Source organism: Erythrolamprus reginae, chromosome 1 (genome assembly GCF_031021105.1).
Source record: "Erythrolamprus reginae isolate rEryReg1 chromosome 1, rEryReg1.hap1, whole genome shotgun sequence".
Lineage (NCBI taxonomy): Eukaryota > Metazoa > Chordata > Lepidosauria > Squamata > Dipsadidae > Erythrolamprus > Erythrolamprus reginae.
In genome coordinates this window covers 58,226,930-58,252,024 of record NC_091950.1, presented here as the reverse complement: position 1 = coordinate 58,252,024, position 25,095 = coordinate 58,226,930, and the positions used below count along the sequence as shown (strand labels likewise).

Genomic DNA, 25,095 nt, shown 5'->3' with positions numbered 1-25,095 from the left:
CTCTCTAACAAACAGATTGGATTCAGAAAAAAACTATCCTGCAACCTGCAGCTCCTCCACTGCAAAAATGTATGGACAACTCATCTAGATCAAGGGAAATCTACAGATGCAATTTATATTGACTTCTGCAAAGCCTTTGATTCAGTGGTCCATGACAAACTACTCCTAAAACTCAAATCCTATGGCATCTCAGTATCCCTCCATAGCTGGATTACAGCATTCCTGTCAAACAGACAAAATAGGTCAAAATAGGAAGCACCATATCCATCCCCGTCCCAGTTAAAAGTGGTGTTCCCCAAGGTAGTGTACTGGGACCAACGCTCTTCATTCTGTACATCAATGACCTTTGCGATTACATCACAAGCAACTGTGTCCTCTTCGTCGATGATGTAAAACTCTTCAACACCACCGATAACACAACTACTCTCCAAAACACCTTGACGCTGTTCCTGAGTGGTCTAACACATGGCAACTCCAAATCTCAACTAGCAAATGCTCTGTCCTACACATTGGGAAGAAGAATGTGAACTCCAAATATGAACTGAATAATCAAATTATCACAGATAATCCCCACTCGGTTAAAGACCTTGGTATACTAATAACAAAAGATTTGAGTGCCAAAGCCCACTGCAACAATATAGCCAAGAAGGCTTCAAGAGTTGTAAACCTAATCCTACGTAGCTTCTGCTCTGGCAATCTCACACTACTTACCAGAGCTTACAAAACTTTTGCCAGACCCATCCTCAAATACAGCTCATCTGTTTGGAACCCATATCACATCTCAGACATTAACACCCTTGAAAATGTCCAAAGATACTTCACCAGAAGAGCCCTTCACTCCTCCACTCGAAATAGAATACCCTATGAGACTAGACTTTCAATCCTGGGCCTAGAAAGTTTAGAACTAAGACGCCTTAAACAAGATCTAAGTATTGCCCACAAGATCATATGCTGCAACGTCTTGCCTGTCGGCGACTACTTCAGCTTCAACCACAACAACACAAGAGCACACAACAGATTTAAACTTAATATTAACCGCTCCAAACTTGACTGTAAAAAATATGACTTCAGTAATCGATTTGTCGAAGCATGGAACTCATTACCGGACTCCATAGTGTCATCCCCAAACCCCCAACACTTTACCCTTAGATTATCTGCGGTTGACCTATCCAGAATCCTAAGAGGTCAGTAAGAGGCGAGTACAAGTGCACTAGAGTGCCTTCCGTCCCCTGTCCTATTGCTTTCCTATATCTCCTATACCTTTCTTCTATTCCTATATCTCTTCTATTCTTTCATTGATATGTTTTATTACTTTATCTTCTTTTCTATTATTTCTTAGATATATTTTATTATGAGTATCTCCTCTATAACCTTCATCATGTATTTTACTATGTGTATATAGATATATACCCACTAAAACCCTCATTGTGTATTGGACAAAATAAATAAATAAAAATAAATAAATAAAAATGTACAACCATGGGGAATTGAGTGGGGAAGACTCAAAGGTTTTCTGAGAAAACCAACTAGGCTGCAGACAATGGAGTCACCTGAAAAAGAACAAATCAAGAGTCAGTGCCTACCCCAAAGCAGGGCTTTATGAAGAATAGGGAATTGATCAGAAAGACATGCCATTTACTGCTTGCCATTTTTTCCCGAGTCCTGGGAAATTTCAGTCTTAATAGTTCAAAGGTCTCAGCATAACAAACACCTGAGAGAATTTGTAGGATTTGGCTCCCTGATCAGGTTGAGGAAATGTCTGTTTGAGAAATTGTAATTTGGAATTTTACAATGCTTTCAAGAGATTTGTTAAGTTGGAACTTGACCAATGGTATTCAGCTGAAATGGAATACCAATCATTTTGTATAACAAAAATATGGCTTTTAACGTTATAAGCATAACATTAAAAAAATTATTATAGGATTTTCAAAGGATTTCAGATATTACAGTAGTACACTTAATACATTAAAAGATATAGCCAGAGGTGCGTTCCTCCTGTTTCAGACCAGTTCCATAGAACAGGTAGTAACTTGGTAACCTCGGTCACTGGAACTGGCAGCAACCAAGGCCTGCCATGCCCCCAAACTGGTTCTCTTGGTGTGACATATTTGCCACCATCTTGGTTTTTGTTTTAGCTTTGCACATGCGTAAAGGGTGTGTGCGGCATGTCACTGAATGAACCGGCAGTGAAGAAAACCAGAACCACCCCTGAGTATAGTTATTCAGAATTTAGAAAATGCTGATATTTAAGAGAAATACTGAAAGGTACAGAAGCATGACTCACACAAGTAAATTCAGAACCAAAAGTTCTTCATTATTGAATGATTGACATACCTTTTTTAGTAAGTGTAAGTTTAGATGCAGTAGCATTAAAAAATTGAATTTTTAAAGTGTTTCCTGCACAAGGGCTGTCAGTTAAAGATTCAATAGGAAAAGGTTCCAGAACATCCACCAAAACAGATGACACAGTTCCATGAGGATTCAAACGTGTGAAGATTGTGTTAACTACAGCTGATCCTCCTGGCCTTAAAAAAAGTGGAAATATAATTGATAGTTTTGTCCAGTTGCATTTTTTTTTAAAAAAATAATCATTATTAAATATATACATAAAAGGGAAAAAAAGACTAGCTAACATATAAACAAATAAACATGTAAATACCATTATATATTTCTGTAGAAGACAATTCAACATAATTGTCAACCATCTTGTTGACTCTTATACAACTTAATAGTAAAATATCTATACAGTGATACCTCGTCTTACGAACCCCTCTTCATATGAAGTTTTCGTGATACGAACCTGGTGCTTAAGATTTTTTTGTCTCTTCTTCCGAACTATTTTCACCTTACAAACCCGAGCCGCTGCTGCTAGGATGCCCTGCCTCCAGACTTCCACCTCTGGACCTCCGTTGCCAGCCAAAGCGCTGGGATTCCCCTGAAGGGAATCCCTTCATTTTTGCCAGTGTGCTTTGAATCCCAGTGAGGGGAGCCTCAGGGGAATCCCAGTGCTTTGGCTGGCAATGGAAGTCTGGAGGTGCGGTTTTCCAGTGAGGGGAACCTCAGGGGAATCCCAGTGCTTCAGCTGGCAACGGAAGTCCGGAGGTGGGGTTTCAGAGCAACAGGAGCCTCAGGGGAATCCCAGCACTTTGGCTGGCAACAGAAGTCCGGAGGTGGGGATTCCCAGCGGCGCAAGGCAAAAGGGGTGACCTTTGGGATGGGGTTGCGTGCATTATTTGCTTTTACATTGATTCCTATGGGGAAAATTGCTTCGTCTTATGAACTTTTCATCTTATGAACCTGGTCACGGAACGAATTAAATTCTTAAGACGAGGTATCAATGTATCAAATATATCTTTTTCATATTTCTAAATTTATTCTAAGTGGTTATGTATATTTAAATGGACATTTAAATGCAAGATGGTGACGAGGACAGCTGCCTAGTCAGTTAGCGTGAACCCAAGTTGTAGAAAAACTTTTAAAATCCCAGTGTGAGAGTTGTTATCCCGGTGTTAACAAGTAATTGGCAAGACTAGAATCCAACCTAATAATAACTGGAACCATCAAAACAAGCAGAAAACCTCCAGCCACAAGGAATCCAAAACATACTGAACAAAGGCAAGACATCAAACCGTAAGTGATTGATCCTTGCTGCCCATTGAACCTCAGGAAGCCTCAATCTGCCCCAGTGTACCCCAGGACCTCCAGCCCCAGCAAATCAACCCCTGTGCACTTTAGCACCATCAAACCTCTTGCCATTAACCCAATCCCCCCTGCAGAACCCAGCTTACCCTGCCACCAGCTCAGCTATCAACCAAGGCTTGGAACCATCCGAAGCTTGTAAGCCACAGCGGAGCTATACCGAAGTTCTCTGCCTGCCCATCTCCCAAGGTTTGTAGCCACAACAGAAGAGTGGATGAAAGAGAGAGACCAGGGAGCAAGATGAATAACCCTTAAAATGTTATCAGAGAGTGTGTGTGAGAGCTACCAGCTGTCCCTGCCGATCCCCAGCTGAGTTTAAATTTCTGAAGAGTGAAAGTGAGAGCGAGGCAACCCAAACAGCACCGCCACTTCCCTGCTCTAAACAGCCCTCCAAGCTTCTATCTTTTGAAAAACAGACCAAGCCAAAATCTTTTGAACAGCGCCAGGAGTCCTGTTAACAAGAAAAGGACCTGTAAGCGCTTCATTCAAAAGGGAAAGTAAACAAAGTAGAAAGTAAAAATAGAGGGGTGAAAATAAAGACCGAATCCCAGGAGGCCCCAAAAAATCTTCTAAACAGAGATTTAACTTAAAAAAGGCTGCAATCACCTTCTCCGCAAACATCCTAATCACCAGAGTCAGTATCATCAGAAACGGTGATAGGAGAAGTGTAAGTCCTGCAATCATTTGGTCTCTACATCAGCTTTTGGAACCAGCTAAAAGCAAAAAGCCAAGGACTCTTGAATCTCAAGCTCTACTCTTTCAAAGATTTCCCCCCTCACATATATTTTTTAACTGTCACCATTATAGAGAAAGACAAATTCCTCCCAACATCTCACCCAAAGATCTATTAACATCTCAAAGGGGTATCCAGACTCTCAAAGCAACACCCAGTAAAATTCCATTTCCTGCTCCTCTGCACTAAAAATTCCACTGCCTCATTCCATTGCCTTCCCCACCACTCACAATACCATAAAACAATAAAGCTACAAATCACTGTCCCTGAGCTACAGACCAGTTATGCCAAGTAAAAAGGACACAAAATCTTCATTCAAAAGATTCAAGCAACAACTCATGCTTTATATGCAAAAGACATTATAAACAATTTTGACAAACACATCAAATGTCAAACCTGCAATAATTCTGTTCAGCACTCTTGCCTAAACATAAATAACCAGATAGCCACCTTTCTCCATGGGAACTCTTCATTTTTCCCTCTGTGTTAAATGTACCCCAAAATTATAGATCCTCAACAACCTGTCTGAAGATATCAATACATTGAAAACAAATTCCAAAACACACCAAACACTCATGGAAAGCATAGAACCACGCTTGCTATCCATGGAAAAAAACACCCAAGTGCTGTTAAACGCAAAACTTCCAAACCTTATCTCCTCTACCTCTACCACTCCACCTCCACCTGACTACACCCCAACAAACCCACCTCAACCACCACCAATAACTCAAAGACAGTCCAACCCTTCCCCAGAAATCCCCACTCTTGTCAAAGATGCAATGGAACGTGAACATAAATGCTGGAATGCTGGAACGCCATCCTATCCTGCCTTGAAGAAAATGATGAATCTGATATAACAAAAATAAGGAACATTAGCTGCCAACAACTTGGTATTAAATTTACAGAACTCATTAAAACTATTTATTCAATGCAAACAGCCAAGATACTGATAAACAATGATATGACAGAAACAATAAACATCAAAAAAGGAGTGAGGCAGGGATGCCCCTTAGCCCCCCTGATTTTTATTTTCGCACTAGAAGTTCTACTAAATAAAATAAGACACAACAAGGAAATCCAAGGACTAAAAATTAAAAGCGAACACTATAAACTTCAAACATTTGCTGATGACATGGTGTTCATTGTACAAGACCCCTTAGAATCTGCACTATTCTGATTAATGAAATAAATAAATTTGGAGAGATTGCCAGACTAAAAATCAACAGGGAAAAAACTAAAATGATAACAAAAAATATGACAAAACAGCAGATATTGAAACTAGAGGAATCTACTAAAATCAAAACCGCAAAAAAGTTAAATACCTAGGACTATGGATTACCACTAACTGTAGCACTATTAAGAAAGACAACTATGATAAACTAATCAATGAAATGGACAAAGATTTTTCCAGATGGTCAAAGCTCCCACTTTCTATAATGGGGAAAATTGCCATAATTAAAAGTAATATACTTCCTAGATTTTTATACCTTTTTCAAACTGCACCCATTAAATTAAACAGGACCTTTTTCAATAACCTACACAAAAAAATTCACAAATTTATATGGACAAAAAAAAAGGCCAGAATAAAACTCAAAAACCTACAAGACCATAGATCAAGAGGTGGATTCGGGTTACCAAACATGGAACTATATTACCATGCCTCAATTGCAAACCTACTAAAAGAATGGATAACAATAAAAAAACTCTAGAATATTAACACTTAAAGGCTATGATCTTCAATCCGGTGGCACACATTTCTGATGGCAGACATAGGTAAAATATCAACATACTTTAGGTCACACTACATACGAAAAACCTTAATTAACACCTGGCACTTCATTAAAAAAACGCATTATTTCTGTATCCCGAAATGGATATCCCCAACAGAAGCAATTATATACCCAAATGCATTAACCCCTGACAAAATTATAACATACGACCAACTGTTAAATGAAAATAATGATGTAATCCCTAAACAAAAACTCGTGGAAAAAGGTATTAAAGTGGATTGGCTACATTACCTACAAATTAAATCAAAATATTATGAAGATAAGAACAAATTAGGCTTTCAAAAAAACAATCTCCTTGATAAGATTATTTTCGGCCCACAAAAAAAAAACAAATATCAAACATATACAATCTCCTCCTTCAACACGATACAGTAGAAGAAATAGTTAAAGGAACTATGATAGCGTGGTCACAAAATTTTGGATATACAATTAATTTAAATGAATGGGAAAAAATTTGGACTGCCAACTACAAACTAAGGATGGCAAATTCATATAAGGAAAATCATTACAAAATGTTCTACAGATGGCACCTGCCACCGGCTAGACTTACAAAAATGTATCCAAATTTATCACCACTATTGGTGGTGCAGGGAAGTGCAGGGAAAAACCAGGCATATGTTACCACATCTGGTGGACATGTGAAACCACCCAAAAATATTGGTATAAAATCAAAACTATACTAAAACAAATCACCTCCCAGACCATCCATGCAAAAGCCGAACTATTTTTATTAGGAATCATAAGACAAAATTTTAATAAAGAAAACAGATATATTATAATTCACATTATTACGGCTGCAAGGATTTTATACGCACAATACAGTAGAACCCCGACTTACGAGACTAATTGGTTCCGGAAGGAGGCTCGTAAGTCAGAACGCTCGTATGACGAAACATTGTTTCCCATAGGAAACAATGTAAAGTCAATTAATCCATGCAACAACAAAAAAACCCGCTGCCGCCGAACGCGGAAGTTAGCGTTCAGAGACAGCTGCGAAGCGGCGTGCGTGTTTTAAAACATCAGAGCCGGCCTGGGGGGCTCGGGGGCTTCCCCCCGAGCCCCCCAGGCCGGCTCTGACATTTTAAAACACGTGCGCCGCTTTGCAGCTGTCTTCTGAAGCCGGAACGCTAACTTCCGCGTTCGGTTTCAGAAGACAGCTGCAAAGCGGTGCGTGTGTTTTAAAACGTCAGAGCCAGCCTGGGGGGCTCGGGGGGAAGCCCCCGAGCCCCCCAGGCTGGCTGCCACATTTTAAAACACGCGCGCCGCTTTGCAGCTGTCTTCTGAAGCCGGAACGCTAACTTCCACGTTCGGTTTCAGAAGACAGCTGCAAAGCGGTGCGCGTGTTTTAAAACGTCAGAGCCGGCCTGGGGGGCTCGGGGGCTTCCCCCCGAGCCCCCCAGGCCGGCTGCCACGTTTTAAAACACGCGTGCCGCTTTGCAGCTGTCTTCTGAAACCGAACGCGGAAGTTAGCGTTCCGGCTTCAGAAGACAGCTGCGAAGCGGCGCGCATATTTTAAAAGGTTGCAGCCGGCCTGGGGGGCTTGCCAGCACCCCCCCCAGCCCCCCAGGCCGGCTGCAACCTTTTAAAACACGCGGGACACGAGCGCCAAGGAGCTGTCTCCTGAAGCCGAGACAGCTCCTTGGCGCTCGTATCCCGAATGTGAGCTCGGGAGGCGAACAAAAATGTCGCTCCCCTCCCAGCTCTTATCTCGAGTAGCTCGTAAGTAGAGCTGCTCGTATGTCGAGGTTCCACTGTACTGGAAACAGGAAAAAACCCCAACCATTTTATCTCTTTTGATTAAAATAATGGAATGTGCAGAAATGTCCAAGCTAACAATGGAACTGCAAAATAAGGATGAGATAGATTTCTACAAAGCATGGGACAAATGGTACCATTGGTTAAAAAAAAGAAACTACTTAAAAATTATACATCAAGAAAAATGTCCAACTAAAACGTGTAAAACCAGTAAACTACGACATGAATCATAATATCCAATTGAAACCATAAACTGTAAACATCGATCGACACAAATTTTGAACTACAAAGAAACTGAATGAATAAACCCTTAAACCACTGATGAATGTTGGCACTAGCAGCTACGTCATATACATATGGATAAAACTTCAGGAAAATCTACACCACCTATATGCTTAAACCACAGGCCGCAAAACATGGAAGCCCCAGCTCTAACGCTGGCCCTCCACACCCTTCTTGCTACTCTTTTCTTGCTCTATTTTTCTATCCTTCCTCCTCTTGTATTTCTTTCCCTTCTGTCTAAATCCCTTTCCCTCTCCTGCTCCCTCCTTCCCCTCTCACGCATGTTATATAAATAAACTATAATTGCTAGAATGTATATTATATATATTTCCTTTACTTTTCTGTACCCTGTTTTTAATGTATATATCTAATAAACATAGTTTTTTTTTAAAAAAAATAAGGAACATTATCTGCCAACAACACTCTCAATCAATCTCCCCAGATGATACTTTAGAAGTCTACAGAAACAGACCAGAGCATAAGCTCAGTGATGGCTCGGTGGCACCACGTTTCTGCAGAGTGGTCTGCAAAAATGAACCTACAAAACAGCTTTTCATCAAGACCATTAATTTCATAGTCAGAAACAACATCACATAGAACAAACTCAGACCCAGGCCATACCTTTCGCTCCTTCAACGCATCCGCTCCCATGAACTAAGGGCAGAACTAAAGAGACGCTGTGACTTGGGTGAAACCAATTTATACAACAAATGCATCAAATCCAGGACCCACAACCTTCGCTACTTCTTCCAGTCAAACTCTTCTCATCAACCAGCTTACATCTCCCAACTGACCATCCCACAACAACAAACTGATACCTACCAACTAACCACAATACAACAACAACAAAATGGCATCCCAAACACCATAAACAAAGACTAGGAAAGCACACCCCTTACTACCTCTTACCAACCCAAAACCTACTCCCAACATAAAAATAATCACAAATGCAAATTATTAAATGCCAGAAGTATAGTCAACAAGATGTCTGAATTCCTCCTTCTTCTAGACTCCTCAGTCTTTGATATTATCTTTATCTGTGATACATGGCTCAATGTATCCTACCAGACTCAATTATTACAAGAAGGAACTATCTTGTCTCTCGATCTGACTGGAAATCCTGCAGAGGAGGTAGGAGAGCTACATTCTACAAAAAATCTCTAAACCTAAAAAACATCAAAGTTGCACAAGACCTATCGCTCCCTGAAACGATTGTCTGTCATCTATCCCTAAATACCACAATTCGCTTCTTACTCTGCTCCAGAGCTCCAGACTATGACATCGCACATGCAAACAAATTATTTGCACTACTAATATGGGCTACCCACTGCCCACACCCCATCATCTTCCTCAGAGACTTCAACCTGCCACTGTCAACCTTCGCTATGATTCTACATTTCTACTATGCTTTGGTTGCCATGAGAAATGGGGAGGGTTTTGGTCATGGGGGAGGGAGAGTGCAGGAGGCCCTGTGAAATTTTGTTTCCTACTGCGGAGTGGGATAAGTTTCGTTTTCTTAAAAACCAGGTGACCAGGAGGAGACCATTAGTAGCTGCATTCCATAAGTGTGATATGGGTTTGAAGATGCATCCACCTGATGGTTATGGACACTAGGGATTGGCCAATCTCCAAGAGGGGCGTCAAGTGGGGTTTTGATATATGCATGTATCGCACCTTTTTCTTCAGTCTTTGTTTTACTTAGATTGCTTTCAGTTCTGAATTTTGATAAATTCACTTTTGAAGCTAAAATGGACTCTGAGTTTTATTTCTCTTAAATTTTGACTGAAGCAGCTGACATTAAGCAAAGCCACGGACCTCCCACCCTGCTTTAGGTTTTTCAGCTTGGTTCTGGCCACAGATTTATTTATTTATTTAATTTATTTATTTATTGTTAGAGTTGAAAGGGACCATAAAGGCCATCGAGTTCAACCACCTGCCCAAGCAGGAACCCTATAGTACACCAGTCAAATGGCAGCTCAATCTTCTCTTTAAAATGTCCAGAGTGTTGGAGTTCACAAGGTCCGCTGGTAGGTTGTTCCATTGGTTGATCGCTCTGACCATCAGGAAATTCCTCCTTATCTCCATGTTGAATTTCTCCTTGGTCAACTTCCAGCTGTTGTTCCTCATCCGGCCCTCTGGTGCCCTGAAGAATAAAGTGATCCCCTCCTCTCTGTGACATCCCCTCATATACTTGTAGACTGCTATCATGTCCGCTCTGGCCCTCCTTTTCTCTAGGCCAGGGGTCCCCAAACTTTTTACACAGGGGGCCAGTTCACTGTCCCTCAGACTGTTGGAGGGCCGGACTATAAAAAAAACTATGAACAAATCCCTATGCACACTGCACATACTTTATTTTAACATTAAAAAACAAAATGGGAATGTACTATTTAGAGGGGGGGAAGAAGTCTGAAATTCATACATGTTTATGTTTTGTTTTTAATTTTCTTTTGTTAACATCTGATTGGCTAAACAAGGTTTTCTTGGTTTATAGAAAAATGTATAAAATATTTATAGAAAAATATATAAAGAAGGAAGCACTTTGGCATAATGATTAATAAGTTGGAAATATAATTGGTGTTGTACTTCTTGAAGGAACATTAAGGAGGGAATTTAATTAAAAGAAAAGTATGTACCTGGATGACAACATTAGAAAAAAAACTTGCAACTTTTTTGATTGATATTAGTTACTGACAAAATACCGCATTTTATTGAGGGAAAATTAGATGATACATTGTATTGGTTGAATGTATGTTGAGAAAAATTAAAAAAAATTTACACTCCCCCCAAAAAAGTCCTTCCTTCCTCCGCCCCCTCCATTCATTTCATTCTTCCTTCCTTCTTTGTTCCCTCCATTTCTTCTTCCTTCCTTCCTCCTTTCCTTCCTTCCTTTTCCTGCCATTTCTCCTTCTTTCCCTCCCTCCCTCCTTCCCACTTCTCTCTTCCCTCTCCCTTTTTTCCCTTCTTTCTCATTTGTTTTTTCCCCTCTCCCTCGTTCTTTCCCTCCATCATTTTCTAATTTTTCTCTCTCACATTCCCTCCCCCCTCACTTGTTTTCTCTCCTTCTCTCTCTTGCTTTCTTTCTCTCTCTCCTTTTCTTCTCTCTTCCTTCCTCTCTTCTTTCTTTTTCTGCCCTGCAACACGCCGCGGGGCAGTCGGCTGCAAGCAGAAGCTCCCAAGATGGTGGCACCGACGTCGGGTCGCAGTACATTGCTGGCGCTGGCCCGCTGGCCGGCCCAGGACGGAGGTGCCAGCCCCATGCCCAGCGCAGCGCCAGCAATATACGGCGTCCTGCAACACATCAAGCCGCCGCCGCCGGTGCCTTGCAGCCAACCGCCCCACCGCCACCTTACGACTACTGCTGTGCCCTCCCGCTTGACCCACGCTGCGCCACCTTCGTGGCTTGCCCTGCTGCCCCGCGCCCACCAGAGCTCCTGGTGCAGCCGAAGCGCGGGGCGGAGTAGGCGGCGGCGGCTGCTGCTTCAGGCCCGCCCCTGAGCTGAGCTTCCTTCGAGGCAAAACTGCAAAGCTCACCTGCCGCCTCGAAGGAAGCCGAAGGAAGCTCAACTCAACGAGGACCGGCTGTTGGTCCCTTGAAGCTGCCACTGCCCACTGCAGAGATCCCTTCGCCTGAACGGAGGCAGCGGGCTCAAGGGACCAAGAGCCGGTCTTTCTCGGCGCTGAATTGTTACAGCCTCTGAGTCCGCCTCCGGGTGAAGGGATCTCCTCGGGGAGAAAGGAAGGAAGCCAAAGGAAGCTCAGCTGAGGGAGGGCCGGCTGTTGGTCCCTTGAAGCTGCCACCGCCACCAACGCCCACTGCGGAGATCCCTTCGCCCGAACGTAGGCGGCGGCGGGTTCAAGGGACCAACAGCCGGCCCTCCCTCAGCTGAGCTTCCTTTGGCTTCCTTCCTTTCTCCCCGAGGAGATTCCTTCACCCGGAGGCGGACTCAGAGGCTGCAACAATTCAGCGCCGAGAAAGACCGGCTCTTGGTCCCTTGAGCCCGCCGTCGCCGCCTCCGTTCGGGCGAAGGGATCTCTGCAGTGGGCAGCGGCAGCTTCAAGGGACCAACAGCCGGTCCTCGTTGAGCTGAGCTTCCTTTGGCTTCCTTCGAGGCGGCAGGTGAGCTTTGCAGCTTTGCCTCGAAGGAAGCCAAAGGAAGCTCAGCTCGGGGGCGGGCCTGAAGCAGCCGCCGCCGCCTACTCCGCCCCGCGCTTCGGCCACGCCGGGGCCAAGTAAGCCGAGGCTAGGCCCGTCGCCCCCGGCTTCAAGCACGGGGCCTGGGCGGCAGGCAAGCATCGGGAGGGCCTCCCCGTCGCCTGGCCGGGACGGTGTGGCCGTTAACAAGTTAGTGCGCGGGGGTCCTGATAAATTGTTTACTGCCCCCTCCAGACGCTCTTGCAGGGCTTCCAGGCTCCCTGCGGGGCAGCGAAGAAGCAAAAAAGCAGCACTCTCCCGCTCTCTCTCTCCCTCTCTTTCTTGCTTTATTTTTCTCTCTCACTCCCTTTCTATGTCTCCCCCTCTCTCTCTCCCTCTCCGCAGCAGACGCCCCCAACACCAAAAGTGCCCAAACGCGCGCAAACTTCACCGATGCAAAAAAAAAAAAAAAAGCAGGAGGGACCAAGACCGTCTGCAGCTGAGTGTCTGGAGAGGAGGCGGAAAGCCAGGGGGCGGGGAGGAAAGCAATTGGCCAATTTCTTTCTCGCCTTTAGGGAGAGGAACTGTTGCTGCTCTGCCATAGGGTGCTTTCCTCCCCGCCCCCTGGCTTTCCTCTTCCTTGCCGCCGCCAGACGCTCAGCAGCAGAGTGGAGGGGAGATTCAGGAACTTAGTATATTATATGGTAAAATCTTGCACGCTGCTGCGGGCCGGGTAAATAGCCTCAGCGGGCCGCATCCGGCCCGTGGGCCGTAGTTTGGGGATCGCTGCTCTAGGCTATCCATGAGATGGCGGCCCCCATCCTGTTCTCGGAAAAGAAAGATGGGTCCCTGAGGATAGTGGTCAATTACCGCAATTTAAATACGATTTGCTTGCATAATGTGTACCCCCTACCACTTATGAAGGACATGTTGGGTTACTTGGCAAAGGGGAAAAGTTTTACAAAGCTGGATTTGCATGAGGTTTACTATAGAGTTTACATCAAGGAAGGGTATGAATGGAAGATAGCTTTCAATACTCCCCTAGGGTGTTTCGAGTTCCGAGTGCTCCCATTTGGCCTACAGGGGGCACCAGGAGTTTTCATGCAATTATTCAATGAGGTACTGCATGAACATTTATATAAGGGGGTCTTGATCTACCTTGATGATATATTCATATTCTCAGAGACATTTGCAACATCTGGCCCTTTTAAGGGAGATTCTAAAGAAACGTAAAGCCACAGGAATTATACGCAAAGCTGTCTAAGTGTACATTTCACCAGAGCAAAATTGTCTATTTGGGCTATCGCATCTTACACCAAGGGGTAGAGATGGATCCTGAGAAAGTGAGGGCAGTCCTGGAATGGGAGGCCCCATGTACCAGAAAGCAATTGCCGAGTTTTTGGGGGTTTGCCAACTTTTACCGACAGTTTATTCCAGCGTTCTCCAAAATAGCCTTGACTATCATGAATCCATTGAAAACGAAAGGAGAAGGCAAGCCAAAAACGAACGGCCCACTACAGTGGACCATTGAATGTCAAGCAGCTTTTGAAAAATTAAAGAGACTTTGTGGGTGAGCCTATCCTTAAACACCCAGATTTGGAGCGTCCTTTTGTGTGAATGTAGCATGGAACCTACCCATTCTACTATACATAACACCGTCACCAGCCTGGGACTTGACCAAGTGGTAACTAGTAATACTAGACTAGATAATTATCTGGATCGCATCCTCTGCAACAGCAAAAGTGCAATATATTTATTTATTAATATTTATTAATTGTACTTACATGCCGCACCTCTCCCTGGACTCAGGGCAGCTTACTTATTTTAATAAAAAATACAATAGATAAAACATTCTAGGCCAACAAATAGGATAATAACTTTTAAAAATTTCTTAAAACTAAACATTTAAAACCAAAAAGTCACACACCTACTCTCACACCAGATACATTCATTGGGCAGAGGCTGGGGTCTAATGACTCCAAGCCTGGTGACATAAATGTGTTTTCAAATTCTTACAGAAGGCAAGGAGGGTGGGGGCAGTGCGAATCTCTGGGGGGAGTTCATTCCAGAGGGCTAGGGCCCCCACAGAGAAAGCTGTTCCCCTACGCCCCACCAGCCAGCATTGTCCAGTTGACGGGACCCTGAGCAGACCAACTCTGTGGGACCTAACCGGACACTAAGATTCGTACAGCAGAAGGTGGTCTCGGAGATAATCTGGTCCTATGCCATGTAGGGCTTTATAGGTCATAACCAACACTTTGAATTGGGTCCGGAAACCAATCGGCAGCCAATGCAGTCTGCGATGGAGAGATGTGGGCATATTTTGGAAGGCCCAAAACTCTCGTGTGGTTGCATTTTGGACGATTTGAAGTTTCCGAACACTCTTCAAAGGTAGCCCCATGTAGAGAGCATTGTAGTAGTTGAACCTAGAGATGATAAGGGCATGAGTGACCATGAGCAAAGACTCCCTGTCCAAATAGGGCTGCAACTGGTGCACCAACAACCCCACAAGGTAGGGACATAGGAATCAACCTCTGACCCCTGCTAACACTGACTGCGACCGACCAGAGAGGTAGGAGGAGAACCACCGTAGAACACTGCCTCCCACTCTCAAACCCTCCAGTTGGCATAGAAGTGTACCATGATTGATGGTATCAAAAGCTGCTGAGAGGTCAAGAAGCACCAGGACAGAGGATAAACCCGGGCCCACCAGAGATCATCCATCAGCGCAGCCAAAGCAGTTTCTGGGCTGTAGCCGGGTCTGAATCCTGACTGTTGAGGGCTTAGATAATTGGCTTCTTCCAAGGATCACTGGAGCTGGAGTGCCACCACCTTCTCAACAACCTTCCCCATAAAGGGAAGGTTGGAGACCGGATGATAATTATTAAATACAGCTGGGTCCAGGGAAGGCTTCTTGAGGAAGGGGCACACAAGTGCCTCCTTGTAGGGAGCTGGGAAGAACCCCTCCCTCAGAGAAGCATTCGTAATCTCCTGGACCCAGCTTCGTGTCACCTCCTTGCTGGCCGAAACCAGCCAGGAGGGACACGGGTCCAATAAACAGGTGGTGGAACTCACAGCTCCAATGGCCTTGTCCACTTCATCAGGTGTCACCAGGTCAAACTTGCTCCAAACAGGTGGACTAAGATGGGCCCCTGTCACCTCGACTGACTCATTGTCAGCCGACTCTGCATTCAAATTGGAGTCAAATTCAATTTTATCTGTAAAAAACTGGTTAAATGCCTCAGCACTACCCTGCAAGGGTTCCTCGACTATCCTGCAATGGCTCCTCAACTCCCTCCTGGATTACACCATTCCTGTCAAACAGACAAGCGGTTAAAATAGGAAGCACCATATCTACCCCTGTCCCTGTTAAAAGCTGTGTCCCCCAAGGTAGCACACTGGGACCTACGCTCTTCATTCTCTTCATCAATGACCTTTGTGATATCATTACAAGCAACTGTGTTCTCTTCGCAGATGATGTAAAACTCTTCAACACCCCCGATAACACAACTACTCTCCAGAAAAACCTAGACTGTTTCTGATTGGTCTAACACATGGCAACTCCAAATCTCAACCAGCAAATGCTCTGTCCTGCACATCGGCAAAAAGAATCAGAACTCTAAATACAAACTGAATAATCAAATTATCAAAGATAACCTCCACTCGGTTAAGGATCTCAGAGCAATGTTCCCTCTATTTTTTCCCTGGTGTGGGTGGAAAAGTATAGTGTCTGAGCAGCAGTCCCTTTGGGATTGGGGGGCATAGAAGTATAAATAAATAAATAGATAGATAGATAGATAGATAGATAGATAGATAGATAGATAGATAGATAAATAAAAAAAAATGCCCTTCTTTTTTATTAAAAGAAATTAATAATAAAACAAAACCAAAATCTATTACTATTATTACTATCTTCTCCTCTTTTTCCATCCCTGTCTCCTCCCCCTTGTGTGTGTGTGTGTGTGTGTGTATGTGAACTCTTGAACCATTTCCAATAACAGGTGAGAGCTATTGGTTGGGGTTTTTTTTCTCTGTTATTATTTGGGTGATTTTTACCATATGCTTTAAATCAAGAGTCATTTCTCTCTTTCTCTCCCCCCCTCTTGCTCTCTCACTCTTTTTCTCACTTTCTCTCTCCCTCCCTTTCTTTCTCTCTTGCTCTGTCTGTTGCTCTCTCTCTCTCTCTCTCTCTCACTCTTTCTCTCTTGTTTTATTTCTCTCTATCTCTATTGCTTTCTTTCTCTCTCACTCTTTCTATCTCTCTTGCTTTCTTTCTCTCTCTTGTTCTCTCTCTTGCTATCTCTCTCTCTCTCCCCCCTCTTTCTCTCTCTCTCTCTTTCTCACTTTCTCTCTCCCTCTCTCTTTCCATCTTGCTCTGTCTGTTGCTCTCTCTCTCTCTCAGTGAGGGGGTAGCAAGAGCGCTTTCTCCGAGCGCTTTGGGAACGCCTGCCCAGCCTCTACTGCAGCCCCCTTGCTGAAAGCTCGGGATGAAAGCACTCCCAGTGAAGGGGCTGCAAGAGGGGCGGGGCGGGCATTCCCGAAGCGCATGGAGAAAACCCTCTCACAGCCCCCTGGCTGGGAGCGTGGATGAGGAGGAGGAGAAGCAGCCGCTGCCACTACTGCGGGAGAAGTCACGCCCCAAGGTGGGAGGTGGAGAAAGCCGGAGAGGGGGTGGATCAGGGGGCAGCAGCGAGAGGCCAGGGACGCGAGGGGGCTGGAGGCAACGTGGGGAGGCGGGGACGGCCGCGGCTCCCTTTCCTTCCACCCACAGGCTGGCAGGGGGATGGGGAGCATGCGCGGCACCTCTGCACTTTTGTCAGTCCCCGCCCCCAACTCCAACACCCGGCTCCTTGCGCGCCCTTGGAAAAAGGTGCATGGGGGGTATTTTGGGGTGCACGCTTGCACACGTGCAGTTTACAAGGGACAGTGCCTCAAAGTACTAATTTCAAAAGATCTAAGTGCCAAAGCCCACTGCAACAATATTGCCGAGAAAGCTTCAAGAGTTGTTAATCTAATCCTACAAAGCTTCTGTTCTGGCAATCTCACACTACTTACCAGAGTTTACCAAACTTTCACCAGACCCATCCTAGAATACAGCTCATCTGTTTGGAACCCATACCGCATCTCAGACATTAACACCCTGGAAAATGTCCAGAGCTATGCCACCTTAAACATGATCTAAGTATTGCCTACAAGATCATATGCTGCAAGTCCTGCCTGTCAATGACTACTTCAGCTTCAACCACAACAACACAAGAGCACATAACAGAGTCAAGCTCAATATTAACCGCTCCAAACATGGCTGTAAAAAATATGACTTTAGTAATAGAGTTGTTGAAGCGTGGAACACATTACTGGACTCCATAGTATCATCCCCTAACCCCCAACATTTTACACTTAGACTGTCCACCGTTGACCTCTCCAGATTCCTAAGAGGTCAGTAAGGGGCATGCATAAGTGCATTAAAGTGCCTTCCAACCCCTGTCCTATTGTCTCTCCTATATCCCATATATCTTCTCTTCTATCCCTTTATCTTTCTTCTATTCTCTTATTGATTTATTTTATTTCATACTCTCTCTTCTATTCCTTCTCTAATTTTATTTCCTTGAAGGTGTCCTCTACTACCTTCATTGTGCATTATTGTGTATTGGACAAAATTAAATAAAAAAAAAAATAAATGTTGATTTGATTGTAATATATAAGTTATTTCTTCAGGGTTTTTTATTCATTTGATAACTGGTATATTGGCCTAATGCATTCCCTTTAATTAGCTACGTTTGTTTTGATTCTGTTCAGGTATAAGAAAAATAAATTTGGCATTTGAATCTATATTGTCTCAGATTTCATTTGTTTTTAGTATTTTAAGTATTCACAATTCACAGTTAAACATTAAACAGTTACGTCATTCCAAAGAAGAAGCCTACAGAAAAGGTGATAGAATGCTGTACAATCAGGCCAGAAATGTATTAACAAGGGAGATCAGAGCAGCAAAAAGAAACTACTCTGAAAAGCTAAAGAATCAATTATCAACAAATGAACCTGCAAATGTGTGGAAAATTCTCAAAAAGATCACCAGTTACAGCAAACCACCTTCCCAAGCTGAAGGAAATGAGCAACTGGCAGATGACCTGAATGTGTTCTACTATAGGTTTGAAAAGAAACTACAGCCACCTATTTCCATAACCTCCATCCCAGACACACCAACAACAGTCAAATCTTCTACAACTGAACCCACCCCCATTGATCACAGAAAAGGAAGTGCAAGTTCTATTTCACAAACAGAAGCCATCTTCACCCAAATCTTCAACAAATCACTAGAGATGTACTATGTGCCTTCCTGCTTCAAACTATCTACTATCATCCCAGTGCCAAAGAAGCCCTCCATCAAGGAATTGAGTGACTACAGACCAGTTGCTCTAACATCTGTAGTTATGAAAACTTTTGAAAGGCCAGTGATGTCCCACATGAAAACCATCAATAGATCAAGAGATGATGCTGTTAAAACGGCTTTGCACTACATCCTACAAAATCTTGAATCTCCAAAGACCTATCCTAGGGTCCTTTTTGTAGACCAGTGATCGCGAACCTATGGCATGGGTGCCACAGGTGGCATGCAGAGCCAGATCTGCTGGCACGCGAGCCATTGCCCTAGCTCAGCTCCAATGTGCATGTGTGTGCTGGCCAGCTGGTTTTTGGCTTGCACAGAGGCTCTGGGAGGGCATTTTTGGCTTCCAGAGTGCCCCCAGGGGGATGAAGGAGGGCGTTTTTACCTTTCCCCATCTCCAGGGAAGTGTTTGGAGCCTGAGGAGGGCAAAACATGAGTCTACTGGGCTCACCAGAAGTTGAGAAACAGGCCATTTCCAGCCTCCAGAGGGCTTCTAGGGAGTGGGGTAAGCTGTTTTTGCCCTCCCCAGGAATTGAATTATGGGTGTAGGCACTCGCACATACACGATAGTGCACACCCATGCTCTTTCGGCATCCGAGGAAAAAAAGGTTTGCCATCACTGTTGTAGACTTTAGTTCAGCATTCAAAACCATCATACCAGACATTCTTTTAACTAAACTAAATCAGGTAGCAGTACCTAAACACACTTGTAAATTGATCATAAGCTTCCTAACAGATAGGAAACAACAGGTGAAGCTACGCAAAATCACATCAGATACCTGTACAATTAGCACACGTCTGCCCCCTCATGGCTGTGTACTCTCACCACTTCTCTCTTTATACCAATGACTGCATATCAAATAATCCTTCTGTTAAACTACCAAATTTTGCAGATGATACAACTGTGATTGGTCTCATTCGAGACAACAATGAAACTGCATACATATGGGAGGTTGAACAACTAGCCTTGTGGTGTGACTGGAACAATCTAGAACTGAACACACTCAAAAACGTAGAAATGGTGATAGACTTTAGAAGAAACCTCTCACAACAACCTCTCACAATACTAGACAACACAGTATCAACAGTAGAGACCTCCAAATTTTTAGGTTCTAGCATATCCTAAGACCTAAAAGGTCACCTAACATTAAAAATGTCATCAAAAAAGCACAACAAAGGATGTTCTTTCTGCACCAACTCAGAAAGCTCAAACTGGCCAAGGAGCTGCTGGTAAAGTTCGACAGAGGAATAATTGAATCTGTCATCTGCACCTCTATAACTGTCTGGTTTGGTTCTGCAGCCCAAAAAAACTGACACAGACTTCAGAAGATAATCAGAACTGCAGAGAAAACTATTGCTGCCAACCTGCCTTCCATTGTGGACCTGTATACTGCACAAATCTAATATTAAAAAGAACAAGTTAAAACCCATTATTACTAAAAACTATCAATGCTACACAATCATACCATACTCAAATGCTACAAATCCATCACACTCAAATGCTACAAATCTTGTCAGACTAATTCATCGATTTCTTTGACTATGCCACAAAGGTGTTGGATGAAGATGGTGCTGCGGATATTGCCTATCTGGACTTCTGCAAAGCCTTTGATACGGTTCTACATAAAGAGCTGATAGATAAGTTAGTGAAGATTGGACTTAAGTTTTGGATTTTTTTTAATTCACCTCACCTCACCTTCTTCCTTCGGCAGCAACTGTCCTCCTTATCTTCTTCTTCCTCCTCCTCCCACCCAAATTCCGAGCTTTTATTTTTTTCCTAATGGGTTTTCACACATTATTTGCTTTTACATTGATTCCTATGGGAAAAATTGCTTAGAAATATAGAAAAATAGAAGACTGACGGCAGAAAAAGACCTCATGGTCCATCTAGTCTGCCCTTATACTATTTCTTGTATTTTATCTTAGGATGGATATATGTTAATCCCAGGCATGTTTAAATTCAGTTACTGTGGATTTACCAACCACATCTGCTGGAAGTTTGTTCCAAGAATCTACTACTATTTCAGTAAAATAATATTTTCTCATGTTGCTTTTGATCTTTCCCCCAAATAACTTCAGATTGTGTCCCCTTGTTCTTGTGTTCACTTTCCTATTAAAAACACGTCCCTCCTGAACCTTATTTAACCCCTTGACATATTTAAATGTTTCGATCATGTCCCCCCTTTTACTTCTGTCCTCCAGACTATACAGATTGAGTTCATTAAGTCTTTCCTGATACGTTTTATCCTGAAGACCTTCCACCATTCTTGTAGTCCGTCTTTGGACCCATTCAATTTTGTCAATATCTTTTTGTAGGTGAGGTCTCCAGAACTGAACATAGTATTCCAAATGTGGGCTCACCAGCGCTCTATATAGCGGGATCACAATCTCCCTCTTCCTGCTTGTTATACCTCTAGCTATGCAGCCAAGCATCCTACTTGCTTTTCCTATGGCCCAACCACACTGCTCACCCATTTTGAGACTGTCAGAAATCACTACCCCTAAATCATTCTCTTCTCAAGTTTTTGCTAACACAGAACTGCCAATACAATATTCAGATTGAGGATTCCTTTTCCCCAAGTGCATTATTTTACATTTGGAAATATTAAACTGCAGCTTCCATTGCTTTGACCATTTATCTAGTAAAGCTAAACCATTTACCATATTACAGACCCCTCCAGGAATATCAACCCTATTGCACACTTTAGAGTCCTCGGCAAATAGGCAAACCTTCCCTACCAAACCTTCCCCAATGTCACTCACAAACATATTAAACAGAATAGGACCCAGAACAGACCCTTGTGGCACACCGCTTGTAACCTGTCTCTGCTCAGAATACTCGCCATTAACAATAACTCTCTGATGTCTACGCTTCAGCCAGCTGCAAATCCACTGAAATATCCAGGGATTAAGTCCAATGTTCACTACCGTAATTTATCTATCTGCTCTTTATGTGGAGCCATATAAAAGGTTTTGCTGAAGTCCAGATAAGCAATATCCACGGCACCACCTTCATCCAACACCTTTGTGACATAGTCAAAGAAATCAATGAGATTAGTCTGACATGATTTGCCTTCAGTAAAGCCATGCTGATTTGGGTCCAATAAGTTATTGTAAAGCTAACTGGCCTGTAGTTACCAGCTTCTTCTCTACTGCCCTTCTTGTGGATAGGCACAACACTGGCCATTCTCCAATCCTCAGGAACATCTCCTGTTAACAGGAGATGTTCTGGTTAAACAAATCAGTCAGGGGGGTAGCAATCATAGTTCCCTCTAAGCTGAGCAGTGAGCAATCGCTCACTTAAAAATCATCATCAACTCAGAGTTTTCCAAACCTGCCCAGAAGCCGAGAGGGAAGGAGAGAGAGAGGAAGAGAGGGAGAGAGAGAAACAGATAGAAAAAAAAGAGGAAGGAAAAGAGAAAGAAAAAGAATGGGAGTAAGGAAGAGAGAAAGAAAATCAAAATCTAGTTTGAAACTAGCTCAACTATTTAAGTGGCATTTTGATATTGATAGAGTTGCCCTATTATGAGCTCACTGTTATAGACACACAGTACAGTATTTTATTTTGAAATTCTCTGAGGCAAAACAGGGTGGGTTTTTTATTTGTTTGTTTGTTTGTTTGTTTATTTATTTATTATTTCTGTGCCGCCCAGTCCCGAAGGGACTGCCGCTCAGACACTATACTTTTCCGCCCACCCCCCCAAAAAATTAGAGGGAACACTGGTAGCAATGACAGATGTGAGTTCTTTAAGAACTCTGGGGTGGATGCCATCTGGACCCATTGCCTTATTTATCTTTAATCGTTCAAGTTCTTCTAAGACATCGGCTTCTAAAATCACTGGAGATGAATCCGTACAGCTGGAAGCAATGCTATATCCACAACAATTGGTGTGTACTACAGACCACCAAACCAAACAGAAACAATGGACAGCCTTTTCAACAACCAACTGATACACATTTGCAAGAAAAACAACACAGTAATAATGGGAGACTTTAACTACCCGGACATAAATTGGAAAAATAATTCCGCACCAAGCGAAAAATCAAACAAATTTCTGACATGCCTAGCAGACAACTTCATAGTCCAAAAAGTAGAGGAAGGAACTAGAGGGGCAGCCACACTGGACCTAATTCTCACAAACAGAGAAGAAGTGATCAGTGGGGTCGAAACAGATGGAGTGCTGGGTGAAAGTGACCACAACATTCTCAAATACAATATAATATCAACACAATCAAGTAGACCCAACAACACCAAAATCCCAGATTTTAAAAAAGCAGACTTCAATTGAGAGAAAACTTGAGAGTGATCCTTTGGACAACAGTCCTAAAAGGCAAAACCACTCAAGAAGCTTGGGAAATCTTAAAAACCATGATCACAAAAGCCCAAAACAATGCTATCCCGATGAAAAAGAAACACCCAAAATCCAAAAGGAAACCAGCTTGGCTACACAAGGACCTAACAAACAAACTGAATGAAAAAAGACAAATACAAAAAATGGAAAGAAGGGCACATAACCAAGGCAGAATACCAACAAACGGCCAGAATCTGCAAAGAAAAAATCAGGACAGCAAAAGCCCAGTATGAACTAAGCCTAGCAACAAAGGTCCAAGACAATAAAAAAAGCTTCTTCCAACACATAAACACCCCCCCAAAAAAATCAAGGAAGCAGTCGGTCCGTTAGAAAGAGGAGACGGCACAGAAGTAACGGACAATAAAGAGAAAGCAGAACTGCTCAACACCTTTTTTGCATCTGTTTTCACGCACAAAGAAACAACAGCAGCTGAGTATGTGATCAATTGTGTCATCTGTTTCTTTACAGAGTCTGCACTTTGGATCGTCTGTTGATTTTTCAATTCTGGCTTTGACAGCATTTGTTCTAATGGACTGTTCTTGTGCCGCCAGTATTAGTCCTTCTGTCTCGTTTTTGAGTGTTCCACTTGTAAGCCATGACTAGGTCTTTTCTTTATCCACTTTGCCTCCAATCTTCTCCAAAAACTGTCCATGCAATGCTTTGTTCCGCCAACTGTCCATACGACATTGAGTTACATTTTTTCTGTACTGGTTCTTAGTTTACTTCACCTTGAGAAGCTTCCTATTGTTGACCTCCATCAACACTGACTCTTTGCTCCCCTTCACATAGTCAGCTAACGCATGCTTCTCTTCTTCTACTGTCTGCTTCACTTGCAAAAGTCCTCTGCCGCCTATTTTCCTTGGTAAATACAGCCTGTCAATGTCACTGCGGGGGTGTAGTGCATGATGGATCGTCATTAATTTTCCGGTTTTCCTGTCCAGGTTGTCCAGCTCTGCTTGAGTCCAGTTCACTATGCCAGCTGTGTATCTAATGACAGGTATGGCCCACGTGTTTATAGCCTTGATAGTGTTGCCACCATTATTATTATTATTATTATTATTATTATTATTATTATTATTATTATTAATTAGATTTGTATGCCGCCCCTCTCCGCAGACTCGGGGTGGCTCACAGCAGCAATAAAACAATATGCAATAAGAAATCTAATATTCAAAATCTAAAAACCCATTATTTAAAAAGCATACACACAAACATTTGTGCGGCAGAAAACGGTCTTGAAGAAATTCTGGTGCGGTGCCATGAAGGGCTTTATAGGTCATAACTTTGAATTGTGACCGGAAATTGATCGGCAACCAATGCAGACTTGGGAATGTTGGTGTGACATGGGCATATCTGGGAAAGCCCATGATTGCTCTCGCAGCTGCATTCTGCACGATCTGAAGTTTCCAAACACTCTTCAAAAGTAGCCCCATGTAGCGAGCGTTACAGTAGTCGAACCTTGAGGTGATGAGGGCATGAGTGACTGTGAGCAGTGACTCCCGGTCCAAGTAGGGCCGCAACTGGTAAAACAGGTGAACCTGGACACAGCTGAAAGATGCTTCTCTAATGTGAGCTGTGGATCAAGGAGGAGGCCCAAGTTGCACACCCTCTCTGAGGGAGTCAATAATTCTCCCCCCCCCCGGGTGATGGATGGATAGATAGAATTGTCCTTGGGAGGCAAAACCCACAGCCACTCCGTCTTATCAGGGTTGAGCTTGAGTCTGTTGAAACCCATCCAGACCCCAACAGCCTCCAGGCACCCGCACATCACTTCCACTGCTTCACTGACTGGACATGGGGTGGAAATGTACAGCTGTGTTTCATCAGCGTACTGATGATACCTCACCCCATGCCCCTGGATGATCTTGCCCAGCGGTTTCATGTAGATATTAAACAGCAGGGGGGGAGAAGACCGACCCCTGAGGCACCCCACAAGGGAGAAACCTAGAGGTCGACCTCTGACCCCC

General features: G+C 43.5%; 1 protein-coding gene across 1 annotated transcript in view; it reads right to left on the bottom strand.

Moving 5' to 3' along the window:
• The window catches only part of LOC139161085 (cation channel sperm-associated auxiliary subunit beta-like), a 203,989-nt gene that overhangs the window by 68,409 nt on the left and 110,485 nt on the right, over positions 1-25,095 (bottom strand). Inside the window, exon 17 of the mRNA XM_070739810.1 lies at positions 2,335-2,525. Coding sequence (XP_070595911.1) covers positions 2,335-2,525 — 191 coding nt within the window. The remainder of the gene's footprint in view (positions 1-2,334; positions 2,526-25,095) is intronic.